Source organism: Chionomys nivalis, chromosome 9 (assembly GCF_950005125.1).
Source record: "Chionomys nivalis chromosome 9, mChiNiv1.1, whole genome shotgun sequence".
NCBI lineage: Eukaryota > Metazoa > Chordata > Mammalia > Rodentia > Cricetidae > Chionomys > Chionomys nivalis.
Genome location: NC_080094.1, coordinates 64,704,954 through 64,720,413, shown reverse-complemented (window position 1 = coordinate 64,720,413; position 15,460 = coordinate 64,704,954). Strand labels below are relative to the sequence as shown.

At 40.5% G+C, this 15,460-nt stretch overlaps 1 protein-coding gene across 1 annotated transcript in view; it reads left to right on the top strand.

The window, feature by feature from the left end:
- Positions 1-15,460, top strand: part of Lgr4 (leucine rich repeat containing G protein-coupled receptor 4) — a 104,553-nt gene that overhangs the window by 74,414 nt on the left and 14,679 nt on the right. The window contains exons 3-7 of the mRNA XM_057780675.1: positions 5,543-5,614; positions 6,735-6,806; positions 11,656-11,871; positions 12,884-12,955; positions 14,669-14,737. Coding sequence (XP_057636658.1) covers positions 5,543-5,614; positions 6,735-6,806; positions 11,656-11,871; positions 12,884-12,955; positions 14,669-14,737 — 501 coding nt within the window. The remainder of the gene's footprint in view (positions 1-5,542; positions 5,615-6,734; positions 6,807-11,655; positions 11,872-12,883; positions 12,956-14,668; positions 14,738-15,460) is intronic.

The following is a 15,460-nucleotide window of genomic DNA, read 5'->3' as shown; positions in this document are numbered from 1 at the left end:
GCAGGCAGTCAGCACTATTTCAGTTGCCTAAGGTTGGGACATGGGGGATTACAGTGAAGAAAATAGTGTGAGTGGTGAGCTCCATAGGGAAACCTGGCCTGTTTGGGTGTGTAACAGTCAGTGTGAAACTATAGGAAGTAAGAATACTGGATTAAGGTGCAAAAGGAGAGAGCTAGTTGAAGGTCCAGAAAACTCAGCAGAGGAAAATGAGGCTTTGAGAAATTTATCAGAATTGTATATTTGAAGATTTAGAGTTCATAGTATTATATAGTTTAAAAATATCTATTTTATGCATTTGGATATATATGCACCACTTGTTTGCATAGTGCTAAACAAAGCCAGAGATGGAGTCTGATCCCCTGTAATGAGCTATGGATGGATGTTTGTGAGCCACCGTGTGGGCACTGGGAACTGAACCCAGGCCCTCTGAAAAAGCCACAGGTGCCCTTAACTGCGGCCATCTCACCAGCTCCCCCCCCCCCCCCCGCCCCCAGTATTGTAATTAAGTCGGGTGAGGCAGAAATCTTGTGGAAGCTCATGGCAATAATCCAGGTAAAAAGCCATGAGAGCCTAAAGTCGTACAACAGAAAGTTTGTGAGTGCATGGCTTGAGACCTGTGGGATAAAATTTATGAATGCCATTGTTTAGTGAATTGAGAAGGCTTTCTGAGACATGCAGCCAGTGCGTCCGCCCCACCAAGTTGCTTCTAAGACAACTGTTGTCTGTGGCACAGAAGTACAAACCCAGGCATGGAATGGGAAATAGCTGGACTTTGCTAAAGAAAACATCACTGGTTTTAATTCTTCCTGAGTACCAGCTGCCTCATTTTTTACTTGAAAATTACTAAAACAAACAAAAATGATAATAGACTGCTCTAAACTCTGCATAGTTCCAGGAAGAGTCCCAATGCAAGGGATCCCTTTCTCATTTCCTTCCCTCTGGGCATCTTTGGTTGCGAGAAGCATGTTCTGTGAGTCTGCTGGGAAATCCCCCCATAATTGCAGCTCCACGCTCCTAATGCACCCGCAGAGCTTGTCTGCTTTGGCTGCCACCTGAGAGCTGTTGATGCTCAAACAAAGCTGTTTAGCTTGCCCCAGTCCATAGCGCTCCACCTCTCCTCTCGGAGAATGAGTTCCTAATCTTTTGGTGACACCGCAGAAGCACCTGAGGTCAGGAAGTTGATAAACATTGCAAGATGTGAGTCCAGCACTAGAACGCTCTACTTTGTAGCTGTGCGATTTTTGCCAAGTCACTTAGCTTCTTGGGTGCTTTAGAAAAGCCGGGTTGTTGTTGCACTGTGATAAGTGAAAGATGACCTATGTATACCATCTGTTTTGACCCCTGCATCTGCTAAGACCCTAGTTGTTTGCTTCCTAAGGATTTGGGGACTCGGCCCTAAGCCTGTCATTTATTCATGTTGCTTTTTACTGGATCTGCACTTTGAGACATGAAGCACCTCCAAGATGTGCTGCTTCGAGAAGTGCTGGCTCGTTAAGACTGAATACGGAGCAGTCTGTGAAAAGGTTCTGGAGGGTGGGACTGTCGAAGCGCCAGTGTGCCCTTTCTTTACACAGCAGTTTGGCAAACTTCAGGGAGATGCCTTCCTGAAGGCTCCACGTGGTGTGTTCCCCACTCCCCACCCCCCCGGGTAAATAAAGTTGTCTAGTAGCGTGCCCTCCTGTGCAGCCTTGTCACCCATCCTCTGCACATTTGTGTTTATTTCAGTTGTCCGGATCGTTGGCTTGTGTTTCAGGATAAGCCTCATGCTCAGAGCTCTTTGTGTCATTTCTATTAACGACAAGTCGAGGAGAAGCGGAATGCTTTTGGAAGCCAGGTTATTTTAGTATTCACATAGTTTATAAAGGGGCCGAGATGTCGGAGAAAGGAAGCAAATATTTTGACTAATGTGGTTAAACAGCCTTCTTTGTTGACAAGTTAAGATAATCAGGTGTTCTGTGTTTTGCCACTTCCTTGGTTACTTAATAAAGCACCCTTTCTCGTGGTCAGGGCACAGAATGGTAAATTCTTCAAGGAAGGCCCAAAGATATCAGGATGGCAAAAACTAATGTCAGAGACAAGGGGTGAAGGATCCTGGAAAGCTCACTGTGTTTATAGAATGTCTTTTTTGGCAGATGCTAGCTTTTAACACAGGTTTTAAGGACAGCTGGGAGGAGCTGGGTTACAGGACTATTTGAGGCATTTGGGGGAAAGATGGTTACTGCAACTTAAGGCTCTTACGGTACAATTTGAGCCTTGAAAATGTGGTCTTTTAAATATTGTGTGTTACAGTTGCGAGCACCCTCGGTTGAGGTTAATGAGGGAGCTCGAGTGGAGCAAACCCTTTCATTGCTCACGTGGGGCTTGCACAGAGGTGGGCCACAGGAAGCTGTGTATCGGCACAAGGAGTGTTTGCAGAGACCTTCCCTGCCTTTTATTTGTTCTGCTGGCTATCGTGGAGATTAAACCCAAGGCCTTGCCCCTGTCAGGCAAGCTCTCAACTACATCTCTGGGGCTGTGAGGGGCCATCCGAGAGCACTACAGCTAGTGAAGTCCTAGCTGACATGTCTGTAGCTAATGGTCAGCATATTCATAGGCGATAATGAACGGGAGGGATGTGGACTCCATTCTGAGCAGCATTTGCACTTGGCCCGTGAGACTCATGTGCAATCAAGAGCCAGAAGGTAGCCTGTAGCAATGTTTAGTTTTGTGCTGGATTTTTCTGCAGGCCAAGGGAAGAAACACTACCATTGGGTATTTAAAGAATGGCAATGAGCTTACAAGATGAAGGGTTTACATGAAACTGTCTAGTTTGGGAATAAGAAGAGAAGAAGTATTTTGAAGTGGTTGCATGGAAAAGGGCGTTTTCTTTTGTATACTAATTCTCAGAGGTGAATGGCCATGATGCTCTTAAAAGGGAAACTAATGTACAGTGAATTCTTAAAGATTTGTTTCTATTCTCTCCAGCTGTGCATACAGGCATGTGTCTGAATATGGGTGCAGCATATGAATTGCAGGTACCTGTGGTGGTCAGAGGTGTAAGCTCCCCCTAAACTGAAGTCACAGGAGATTGTGAGATACCCAGTGAGGGCTAGAAATTGAACTAAGATTCTCTGCAAGAGCAATGCAAGCTCTTAACGTCGAAGCCATCTCCCCAACCCCTTAAAGCATTGTTTTGAGCAAACAACAATTCACAAATTAGGTAGCCACCCACTGGAAACGGTTCTGAAGCCCCACTGAGGAAATGCAAAAGAGGAGATCTCATTGGCCCAGCATAGAAGTAAAGCAAAGAAATTTTTTTTTCAAATCCCGAACACCTACACAGTTATTGTTGACTACTTCTGATGCATTGAGCTTAAGTACTGTTGTCTTTTAATTTAGGCATTTATAAAATATAGCTCAAGTTTTGCTAATGTTTGCAAAGTAAGCAAAATTAAAGTCACTTCTTATTTGGTGAAGCAGCTGGTTGGCTTTGCCTGCTCAGATTCTTTAGGCCGTGACACCATTTTAGACGACATTTAAAAGGCTGATGCTACGGAGTATATGTTGTGAGATGCAAAATTATGAGAAGCCCCAGAGAGCATGTAGTAAGTACAGTTACCAGACTGGAAGGGCGTGGTGAGTGGCAGCGTCTAGACCCCGTGTTAAACTTGTAACTGAACTGAGGATCCTGCGCTGTTACGTTTTTCTCTGAATGAAGTTATTTATCATGTGTATCTGTGGGATTTCTGAGTCGTTTCACTCTGCTCATCTTCAAAACAGAAGTTTGCTGTGGACCAGAGCTCAGGTAGAGTCAGGTTTTCTCACGCTGTTTGCACTTCAAGTGGTACAGAACTTTAGCAGAAAACAAGGCTCCTATGGCAGAACTTCAGGCCTTCGTTAACTTGGAATATTAGTTAGAAAAGATGTTTTCCCTGTGTCCCTAAAACCAAGGTAAGTGTAGCAGCTTAGGAAGGGAGAAAGGATGTTGAGTGTTTGGCACTGAGTAGCAACTAGAACTTGATAGGGAATGAATAACCTAAACAAGGCCCAGGGAAGTGGGATGCTTATAGAGTGACTATAGAGAACAGAGGGAGTTAATGTTTTCCTTTTAGATACTTTATTTTAATGTGCATGAGTGTTTTGTCTGTATGTATGTGTACCACATGTCTTCCTGGTGGACGTCAGACAAGGGCATCAAATCCCCTGGAACTAGAGTTATGGATAGTTGAATATTACCATGTGGGTGCTGGGAACTGAACCTGGGTCCTCTGGAAGAACATCCAGTGCTTTTAATAACTGACCCATCTGTCCAGCTCCTGTTTTCTTATTTTGAGAGAGTCTCACTATATATCCCAGGCTGGTTTTGAACTTGAGATTGTACTGTCTCAGCCTCCTGAGTATAGGAATGTACTGTCTGATTGGAAATAGATCCTTTTAAAGGAGAAATTATACATTTTATTCAATTGAAAATTAATTGAAACTAAATTGTAAATAGGAGAGTAGTTAAAGCTTCCTTTAAATACGTGGAAAGACTATTTAGAAAGAAAATTGGGGCTGGAGAGGTGGCCCAGTGGTTAAGAGCACACTGGCTGTTCTTCCAGAGGACCTGTAACTCTACTTCCAGGGAATCTGATACCCTCACACAGACATGCGTGCAGGGAAAATACCGATGCACATTAAATAAAAATAAATAAATTGGGGAAAAATCAATTTATAGAATCCAGCTACTTTGAAGACTAACCCTGGTTAGAACCAAGAGGTCTTAGTACTCTGCCCCATGACAGGGACACACCCCTGCCAGTTAGCTGTACATATTTACCAACAGTTTTCTAGGTCACCTGTTGGCAGGTGATTTGATATGAGCTCCTTTCCTATTTCCTACCCCCCCCCCCCCCCCCGCACACACACTTTTTTGAAAGTTTTGTGCTATAGGCCTGAGGAAATGGGAGGAAAATGAGGAATGAACCCAAGGAATTCCTATCCTTTTTTTCACTTTACCCCCGCTTAAATGTCTATTTCACATTTCTTTTTCTGGAAAATATTTCTTCAAGTGTGCATTTCTTGGCCTTCATTTGAAATCTAGGCTCCCAACAACGCTTCCTTTTTGTCTGGAGTATCATGTCCTGGATGTCTGTGGAGATAGCAGGCTGACTTGCCTCCTGAAAGCTTTCTTCCTTGACAGACTGGTTTGGCCCACTCTGTAAACACCCCTGCCTGCTGACTAGTAGTCTGTGTTCAGGAGGCCCTCAGAAAACACTGCACAGTGACCCTGAATAGCAAACTTCATTTGGCGTAATGTGTTTTGGCTGGCTTGACCTCACCAGAATAAAAAATGTGCCTACTTAAATTATTGTATTGGTAGTTTAAAAAAAAAAAATCTAGAGATACTTAATTCACTGGAAGAGTCTTGGGACTGCTTTAGCAAAGGTCTAAGTCCCTATTTAATGTTATTTCGTCTTGAGAAATGTTTAGTATAGAGTTTTAATCACAGTTAGGTTACTGTGGATTCTGAATTTTAACTTTGAATTACTATTTTTTTTCCCCTTGTTACTTTTTTTTCTAGACAACTGGCTGGCAACGACCTTTCTTTTATCCACCCAAAAGCCTTGTCTGGGCTGAAGGAGCTCAAAGTCCTGTAAGTATGCAGTTTTCGAACTTTGCAGCTGACTGTGTATTTTCTTTCCTGCATAGCCAACATGCTTGGAGCTAGGTTAAGCACACTTTCTTTTCGTTGAGGATTAAAAGATTTAAGGCCTGGCCAATGGGTAGTGTGGAGCAGGCTGGAGGTTGGTCTGGGCAAACTTGGGTCTAGATAATAAAGGTTAAAATCTAAATAGTGAGTATTCTGATCTGCTAATGTATTCGATGGAAACCATATTTAAGCTTTATTGGTGGGATTTCTTTCTACTTACTTTATGGCTGCTATAGGGGTTTTTGAATTAGCCCTAAAGGGAGAGAGAGAGAAAAGCACTTTGCATGTTAAAAGCATTTTAGAGCTAAAGAAATTGAAGTGCTCATTTTTTATAAAGATAGAGATCAGAAGAGAAATTTCTGGCCATGCATGAGCTTGGAGGGTTGACAGCCACCACTTTCCCTCCCGTGCCACCACTGCTCTAGGCAAAGTCACCAGGCCTCCCTGACTCGGTTTTAGGTGATCCTGTTACTTCTGTTATTCAGTGGTTATGATTCATGTTAAATAGTCATGAGCGTGACAAGAGTAACTTTAGGTAAAAATGGAAAAGATTTGTTTTTCCTTAGAGCTCCCTGCCCCTGTTCCCCAGCTTTACAATGACTGAAGTGTAATTATGTTTTTACCCATCCTGCAGGCCCTGAAGACATGGCTGCTGCTCCCCAAAGGCCCAATGTCTGCTTTCCTTGCAAAAACTGCCTTTCTCTGGCCAATGTCCAGTTTTCTGGGCTCTGCTTCCTTCCGGTGTGAGAAGGTGTTAGAAATCATACGTCAGAGTGAACATTAACTAGGCACCCAGAAATGAAACAAGCCCTGGAAATGGGAACTGCTGAGTAGTTTTAAGAGATGACCTAGGATAGCTGTATAAATTTCATTTTGGAGTTTAGAGCAAATGCTTCTTGACATCTTACAGTTTTCTTGCCTTGGATGCTTTTTACCCCACACATCCTACTTCTGATGCCATTAGAAATTTTTTTTAGGGAAAAAAAAAATGGCTCATATTCTTATATGAAAAGAAAAATGGTAACAATGGCTTATTAATTATAAACCAATAATTTTGTTCCAGAACACTCCAGAATAATCAGCTGAAAACAGTACCCAGTGAAGCCATTCACGGACTGAGTGCTTTGCAGTCTTTGTAAGTAGTGTTTTGTTTTCTGTTTCCTTGGGTCATTGGAAAGCCGTGATAGTTGAAAGAGGAGATTTCTCCTCTTCCCTGGTCTGACAAGGGGGATGGCCAGTTGCTGGTATTAGGACGGGCCATGGTGAGGCATACGGTGATCCTTCAGGTTACTCTCTTTCTTGACTCAGAGGCTTGGGGAACATCTGTAAGTATACTGCTATCAGTGTGTACATGGCTGCCGATGCCTTCAAAACCAGGGCTAAATGAGAGCAGGAGTTCTGGGGTCTTGTATCCTAACAGCCACTATGATTCTGGTTTAGGCAGCAGTAAGTGGTATACATTGAGTTTAGTATCTGACCTGTGGGCTCGAAGTACTTATTGGGTATAACTTGGCAATCTGAACTGCCTCCTTTTCCTATATTTTTTCTTTTTGATGAAATTTTGGTTTTTAGACATATTTAGGATTTGAATACTTGGATTTTTTTTTCTGTGAGCAGTCATTAACTTTGAATGCTTTTTCAAATACCACTTTATTTGCTTTTTTATGTTCTTTACATACAAAGAACTTGGCTTTTATATGGATTCGAAATGCTTTTCTTACATTGGCGTTTTTGATAAGTAATGAGCAGATGACTGTGGCGAGAAGTTCAAGTAACTCCCCTAACAGCACACAGCTAGTAAAGGCACAGAGGGGATTCAGAACCAGACAAACCTGTTTAGAATCCTAATTAATCTGAATTTCTTAGCAGAGATTCTAGTAATCAGTGTGAAGTGAGTGTTAGGGTAGAAACCTACTAATAAAACATACGTTGTAAAAGTTAAACTTTAAATCATATCTGTCACAGACAAGGAGTAGTATCCTGGGTGTTGGCCATTTAAGTTCTAGTTCAAATAGAAGTTAAGATTATGCGTATTAAGTAGCTCACCTTACAAAAGTGGGAAGTTCGGAGTAGAAGGATTTGTTGCTTACCAGAGCACATTTGACTCAAAATGAGTCAGAATGAGTTGCTTCTATAGAAATATACAAAATTTTACAGAAAAATACAGAGATTGGCTAAGTAAGCTCTTGCAACTAAGGCATACATGGTGTGTGTGTGTGTGTGTGTGTGTGTGTGTGTGTGTGTGTTCTGGTCTGCTTTCATATGTAACAGAAACTATAGGAGGAGCTCTGCATCGGGCGGGCATGCTGTATTTAAGAAGTGTTCTTAGGTTTGTTAGCATAGTGGGTGTTGTGGTCAAGTGAGATATCATTGAAATCCTACCCTGGTATAAAACAGCCTTATCAGTACTTGAGTCAGTTTTCAAATCTGATCTTCAGACCCGAATTACGGTAAGGAATTCCTTGTGGTTTCGCCACAGACCTTAAAAGGAACAAAGTTCATTAGGCGTTGCAATTGACCAGAAGGTGTTTGAGATAAGTGTGTGCTTAGGTGTTAATAAAAAGATAGTGTAGCAGCCTCTCACAGACTCTTTACCAGAGTAGAATATCAAAATAGGGATCAGAATGAGCCCTATGATAGTTTTCCTTCACATCAAATTTATGTTGAATATTAAAGGATCTCAAATAGTAAATGGACTTGAATTTCTTAAATACTTTAAAAGTATGTTATGACTATACTCTTTGCTCTGTTGAAAGGTTAGAAAATAGAGATTTTGATTACATGGAATATTTACTGATCACAAATTTTTCAGCACTAGAACAGTTATAGAACATGGAGTCACAAACTGTGCTCCAAGCCGGATTCAGTCACTTGTCCTTGATAATCCAATTAAGAGTCAAGAGTGGGAAGCAGAAAAAGGAGGTTTATTCAATGTGGCTACACTGGAAACAGGAACATAGAGATCTAGTGAACCCACAAGCCCCGTCTTTGGGATCCTGAAGTGAGATTAAAGTTTGAATGAAAGGCCGCTGACGTGATCATCCAAGCAGTCAGACTCAGGGTGTGCTCCTGCCTTTCACTGACCCACATCATTTGGGCTTTGGTCAGATCCTGGTGTTAGAACTGTGTGAAATCTGCCAGGCTCCTTACAGAACTATATGCAATATTTTAACACTATAATTTTATTTAAGGCAAAAAATTTTTTTAAAAGATGTGAGTTTGAGTTTTAGGGCTAAAATGCATTCCTGAGAATTGATAATATACATTTTCAAGATAAAACACGGTGACTAGATTGCTAACCTTTTAAAAAGGGTTTTTGTTGATGTTTATAAGACTTAAAAGTTAATACACACATACTGTATGGAGTTCTGATGGTAGAACATGTGGCAGAAGCTCCTGCAATCTCTCGCTGTGTGAGATTGGGTGCTGCTTAGCATCCTGTAACAGTCCATGGTACTGCTTCTTGGTCTGGGAGGAGGGTTGTTAATAGTGTAGGTCACTGGGATGCAGCCCCATTTCTCTGTTTTGGTTATAGTGTTAGGGTTTGAACCCAGAGCCTTTCAAACGCTTGCCAAGTGGTCTACCCGCAAGTTACACAAAACCATATTTAAAGTTTTTCCTTAAAGCTTTGATCCCAGTATTAGTCTTCATAGTTATAGGTGTGTTGCTGATGCCCACATGAATTGAGTACAAAGATTAAACTCTTGAGTCCTTTATTTTACAAGAGTCCACCAATTACAAGAATACATCAATGTGGAGGAGCATTGTTGCTCTTGCAAGTGCCTCCAGGCATTATTAAATAGAAATACAAATGAGCATCAGTGATAAAATGAGCTATTTAACTCTTAAACTGCTGTGACACTGAGAAACCGAGGAAGAATTTTAATCTGTAAACAAAATACAATCCAACTTTCTTTCTTGGCCTGTGAGGCCTGTGGAGTCTGGACCTGTTTACAGTCACAGGTCTGTTTCTCTGGACCTTCCACTCCTGTGTTCTCAGCACTTTGACCTTCTGGGAGCAGTGTGGTCTCACCAAGCTTGTTGCTGTTGGCCTTGGTCTTTGCCTGAAAAGCTTCCTTGCTCAACTACTGCTTCTTCTTGCCCTTGCTAATTCTTTAGGCTCCAGTTGAAATATCATCTTTTAAAAGATGATTATCTGGATCATGTACAGTTTTGGTGGCTCCTTCTGCCCCCAGTGTCCATCAGTTTTTATCCTCATCCCTACTGTTTAATTGGCTACACTTTGTAAACACTGTTCACTTTGTAATTTATTACTCTGAGCATCTCCCATAGGGAATGCCCTATGCCATTCTGAAATCTTTTATGTCTAACAAGATGCTCCATTTGAATGTAGAGTGAATTGCAGAGAATCAAATCATCTACAAGTGTAATTCAGTTACACTGTGTGGTGAATCTGTATGATTATGATTAGTGTCTCTTTTCAAGAAATGGATTCCTGGAGGTTGTGACTTGTATCTGTGTGTTTGAACACTTTCTCATCTATTTGTTAAAGCGTAAGTAACAGCTAGCCAACTAAACAGCTCTGTGTCTAGTACATTGCCAGTCTGTTATGTTGAAGATGCTAGTCTCTCTTCATGGGTAAGCTCTAGAAATACCCAAGGAACAAACAAACCTAAAGATTTTTATGGCTAGTGGAGTCATAAGGCAGCTGTGCAATTTCCTAAGATCTCTTTTCAGTGTTGATGCTATCAGAAGAAAATACCCATTAGATATCCACAAAAACCCATGGTCATTAGCCCTTGCTAACATGCCTCAGGAGAGAAAATGCGTTGGGGCTGAGAGCAGGAGGCTGGGAGTGGTAGGTAGACCAGTAAGTTGGAACAGGATAAAAAAACAGAAGGCAGGGAAATCTCTTTAAAATGCAGAAGTTTTGAACTTTAAAGTTGCCAGATGCCATTTCCGGGAAAAAGAAAAAATTGCCATTCTGAGTTCTTATCAGTTTTTTTTCTCTTCCCTAACTTTCACCAAGAGGTCCAAGGCTATGAGGCAGGAATGCGCGTGATAAACATCAGCAAGAGATTATGAGGAAGGCTGGGATTTCCTGGCTTGTACAGTTCCTCATCCTGCTAACGTCAGGCTGCCTTTATATTGAAAAGTGATTATAACAATTATACTTGGTTATGGCAACAGAAAGAAATACTTGGGATTTAGTTTCCAGGGTTTTAGATGGAGACTTAAACACTAAATAATCCTGTTAATAAGGTGCCCCTTAATTCCAGAATTTTCTGAAAAAGATGAAACCTTAAAGCCACAGTAGCGTTGATTGGAGAGACTTATTTTTCCTGTGAACAATCTGACCCTTTGTGAGGAACTTAGCTTTGGCAAGCTTAGATATTTAATGCTAAGAGAGAAGTTTGTCTTAAGAGAGAACTTTCACCAATAGGACATGTTTTAGCTGATCTGGTAAGAGAGTTTGAGAATCTACTGAAATGGGTTAGTTGCTATTTTAAAAATTGTAAATATTTTCTTATTTTTCTTTTTGGTATCAAATTAGAGTAGCAATTAAATCCAGTCTAAAATATTAGCTATACTGTAACATTGGAGGTAAAGTAGATTATTTGCTTAGCCTCATTTTTCGTTTTCCGTATCTTTTTTCATGTGGGGTGTGTGTGTTTACATGTGTGTGGGCACACACATTAACTGCCAGACCATCTCTTTAGCCTTATTTCTGTATCTCAGGTAGGTGTACTCTGAAACATAAATTCCCAGCGTGAGCTTGGTGAGTTTTAAGGACACCCTTCTGTAATGAAGTTAGCCCAGAAAGAACTCTGATGTACTGGCATTGGAAGTTTTCCGTTTGTTGTTGGTTTTCCAGACTTCTATTACTGTTGAATAAAGAGAGGTCACCATGGCTCTGCCTAGTTTTCTGACTCCTTTCTGTTTGGAAGCTCTAGAGCTATGCTCTTTGGATTGACTCCTTCCAGTAGAACTCATTACTCACTGTGGATGTTTCTGTTTCTCAGACGCTTAGATGCCAACCATATTACCTCAGTCCCCGAGGACAGTTTTGAAGGGCTTGTGCAGCTACGGCATCTGTGGCTGGATGACAACAGCTTGACGGAAGTGCCTGTGCGTCCTCTCAGCAATCTGCCCACTCTTCAGGCGCTGACCTTGGCCCTCAACAACATCTCCAGCATTCCTGACTTTGCGTTCACCAACCTTTCCAGCCTGGTGGTTCTGTATGTGGCCAACCCTTTTACTATTGCGTCTTTATGTTAATTTGGGGGAAAGATGGATTTCTTGTGACACATTATAAAAGTGACCCAGTGGACCTGCTTCTGGACAGTTAGTGTTTGGGGGAGAAGCCTTTGATAAGCTCAAACATGCTAACTTCTTGAATAATATCTAGTCAAAGATGTTGAGTCTTTTAAAAATAAGTAGCCACTTGTATTCATCTTGTAAAAATAATTGGATCATTCATCAAGTACTTTTTTATAACTTTGTAAAACCTTTGTTTCTATCTAATAGTACATTTGTTTATTCAGTATTAAAAGAAGGGAAACTGTTTTAAAATGCTCAGAGAAATGAGTTCAAAGGATGTTTTGTATTTTTCCAACTTTTCTATTCAGAAAGTTCTTGAAACACATAAAATCTTTCATCTTCCAAAGCTCAGTAGACATAATACAGTCTCATTTCTTCTTTCTTTTTTCTTTTTTTTATCTTTTTTTCCTTTTTGGTTTTTCAACATAAGGTTTCTCTGTGTAAAAGCCCTGGCTGTCCTGGAACTCGATCTGTAGACCAGGCTGGTCTTGAACTCACAGAGACTCCCCTGCCTGTGCTGAGATTAAAGGCGTGTGCCACCTTTGCCCTTTTTTGTTTTTGACGGTCTCATTTCTTTTAGAATCTATTTCCATCCTCAGTGATGTAAAGTCCATAATACTGCCTTCTTACCTCAGAGAATGCACCAGTGCTCTGTTTCATATGAAGGAGCTAATCTAAAGTTTTAGTTTGATATGAGCCAAAATCAAGTAATCTTCAATGTGTCGCCATTTTCTGCATTAGCTTTCCCCAAATGTTGCTATTCTGTGTTCAGGGCGTCTGTGTAGTAGGCCACTGTCAGCTTTCTGTAATTGAGTGTGGAAGTGTTTAGCTATCCGGCTGCTTTCAGCCATACCAGTTTAGACACATTAAGCTTATAGCAGTTGCATTTGAGAGATGTGAATGTCATTTTGGTGGGTTTTTTTCCCATAGGCATCTTCATAACAATAAAATTAAAAGCCTCAGTCAACACTGTTTTGATGGACTAGATAACCTGGAAACATTGTGAGTACATTTACATTTTATACAATCACACTGTGATTGGGATAGTACAGTCTTAAAAACTTACTGCAGTTAAAGGGAGGACCTTGTTGAGAGTAGCTCATTATTAATTCGCTTCAATTAACAGTTCAGTTTTCACCATCTAATAAACCACTTGTGAAAAATAATTTCAATTTGTGATTCAAAACTGATACTTAAATGTGAACTTCAAACCCTCCCCTAAAGATTTATACCTTTCCAAAACGTTAATTTTGTTAAATTGGTGACAGTTTGGGAACTTTGACATTTCTAAAACCCAATTTTATTTGGGATAGTTTGCTATTGTTGACTTTTCTCCATGATTTTAGTAACCTAGCTAATTCTTTAAACTGGGTTGGAACAGCGTGTCTGCTTTTAAATGCTGACATGTGACAAAATAATATCTTAAAATATTGCATGATCCCGTGTTCCCTCTAGCTGAAGAAGGATTTCTGACTATTTGGGCTGCATGTTGTTCCAGTCTTACAGTAACAGACCTTGGATAATTATGTGTAACTGAGACTAGACTGTTTTTCTTGTTTTAGTTTATATTAGTTGCATTATAACCTATATCCTGAAATTTCTAGTTAACTGTGAGCTATTGAGAAGACTTCAAGTTTTATAGGACCTTAATCAACCTTCCTGTCAAAACACATAATAAACACCAGTGGATATTTGAGTTAAAACTGGAGGAAGAAATCTCTAAACTCAGGTCTCCTCTGCTAGGTGTATTCACCTAGGTAGTAATAAAAGCTAGCCCATGCATGCTGTTCAAATTATATTAAAATTAAATCTCTTTCAGTTAATTCAGCTTTTATTTGCCATTTTCGCTTCTTTTTCTTTTTCTTTTTCTTTTTTTTTTTTTTTTTTGGTTTTTTCGAGACAGGGTTTCTCTGTGGTTTTGGAGCCTGTCCTGGAACTAGCTCTTGTAGACCAGGCTGGTCTCGAACTCACAGAGATCCGCCTGCCTCTGCCTCCCAAGTGCTGGGATTAAAGGGGTGCGCCGCCACGCCCGGCTCACCATTTTCGCTTCTATGTAGAAAAGGAAAACAATAGATTTCAAAAGAGCTGGGCTCTTTAATTTCTTTTTTCTCTCATTTTGAAATCATCCACAGTCACCAAATGCCATCATGTTCTTTATGTTAGGAGAAATTAAAATTTAGTTACTTTCGGAACTAGACCTGCTTTGTTATAAACCACCGTGGCTTAATCTCTCCCTACTGAATATATATATCATTATCAGTAATTCATGACCTGAATGAGAACAATGCTGGTCTTTCCAATGGCTTCTCATTTCAAGTTCTTATACGAGAATTGCAGGGATCTGCTGTCTACTCCAAGGGAAGCCTCAGTTCATACTCTTACATGGATACTCAATAAATTCTACTTGATGGTAAATTTTCCAAGAAAGGACACGAGATTCTTGTGGTTAGTCCTCCGTGGCATATGATCTGACAGTTCCCTGAGCTTGTGAATGTTTTAACTTAAAAACACAAAGATAATTTTTCCTGTTTAATATTTTCTAAATATCTGTAAATTAAATTAAGCTCTTATATGGTTTTAAATGACAATGTAGTTGGGAGAGAAAGATTCCCAACTATGGGTTGTGATCATTTAACATGCATTTATACCAGAATGTCTGATGAATTATAACAGCTAATCACTATACTTAGATATTTTCTCTTATTTTTTCCCTAGGGACTTGAATTATAATAATTTGGATGAATTTCCTCAGGCTATTAAAGCCCTTCCCAGCCTGAAAGAGCTGTAAGTGTTGCTTTTTCCCCTTAAGCTGAGCATCCTGGAACTCACCATTCAATGATCTAGTAATTAGGTCTTGGAGTATATCCTTCTCGTTACCTAGATCTATAACACACACAGACACATACACAGTCAGGCCACAAATCAGACTGGTATTAGCCAGCACAAATGGTTGGCTATAGAAACTAAAAAGCAAGCGTGAGGTACAGGCTGCCTGGATGACCTTGCAGTCTTAGCATCACTAGAAAGGGGGGACCTAAATATCAGCACACAACTGTTTTCCATAGAGAAGTCAGGTGTGAACAAATAAGACAGATCATTCCACAGAAAGATCTCACTGAAGCCTGGGGTCATTGGAAGATAAATCACTGAAAGAAAGGAATTTGACCAGACGCGAAAGGGATGAGAGCGCCTGGAGGCTGGGTTGGTCTTGAACGGAGATGATAATGTATATGGAACAGCAGAGACTGTCACAAGTTGAAAAGTCCTAATGCAGAGGTAAAATACAGGCCTCTGTGATGGAGATTTGGAGCTTATTTCTTCATAGATCTTCATGCTATAAAGTTCTTTGATGGTGAAGCAACAAGAGACCAGTAAGAAACCAGGCTAAAGAGAGGGTTTAAGAATGAAGTAAAAGATGAGCTGGAATTCAAAATTCATGTTTCTCAGTTTGAACGATGTTTATGTTAGCATTACCCGTTCTGTTTTATGTGATGCTGAACAGCAGTG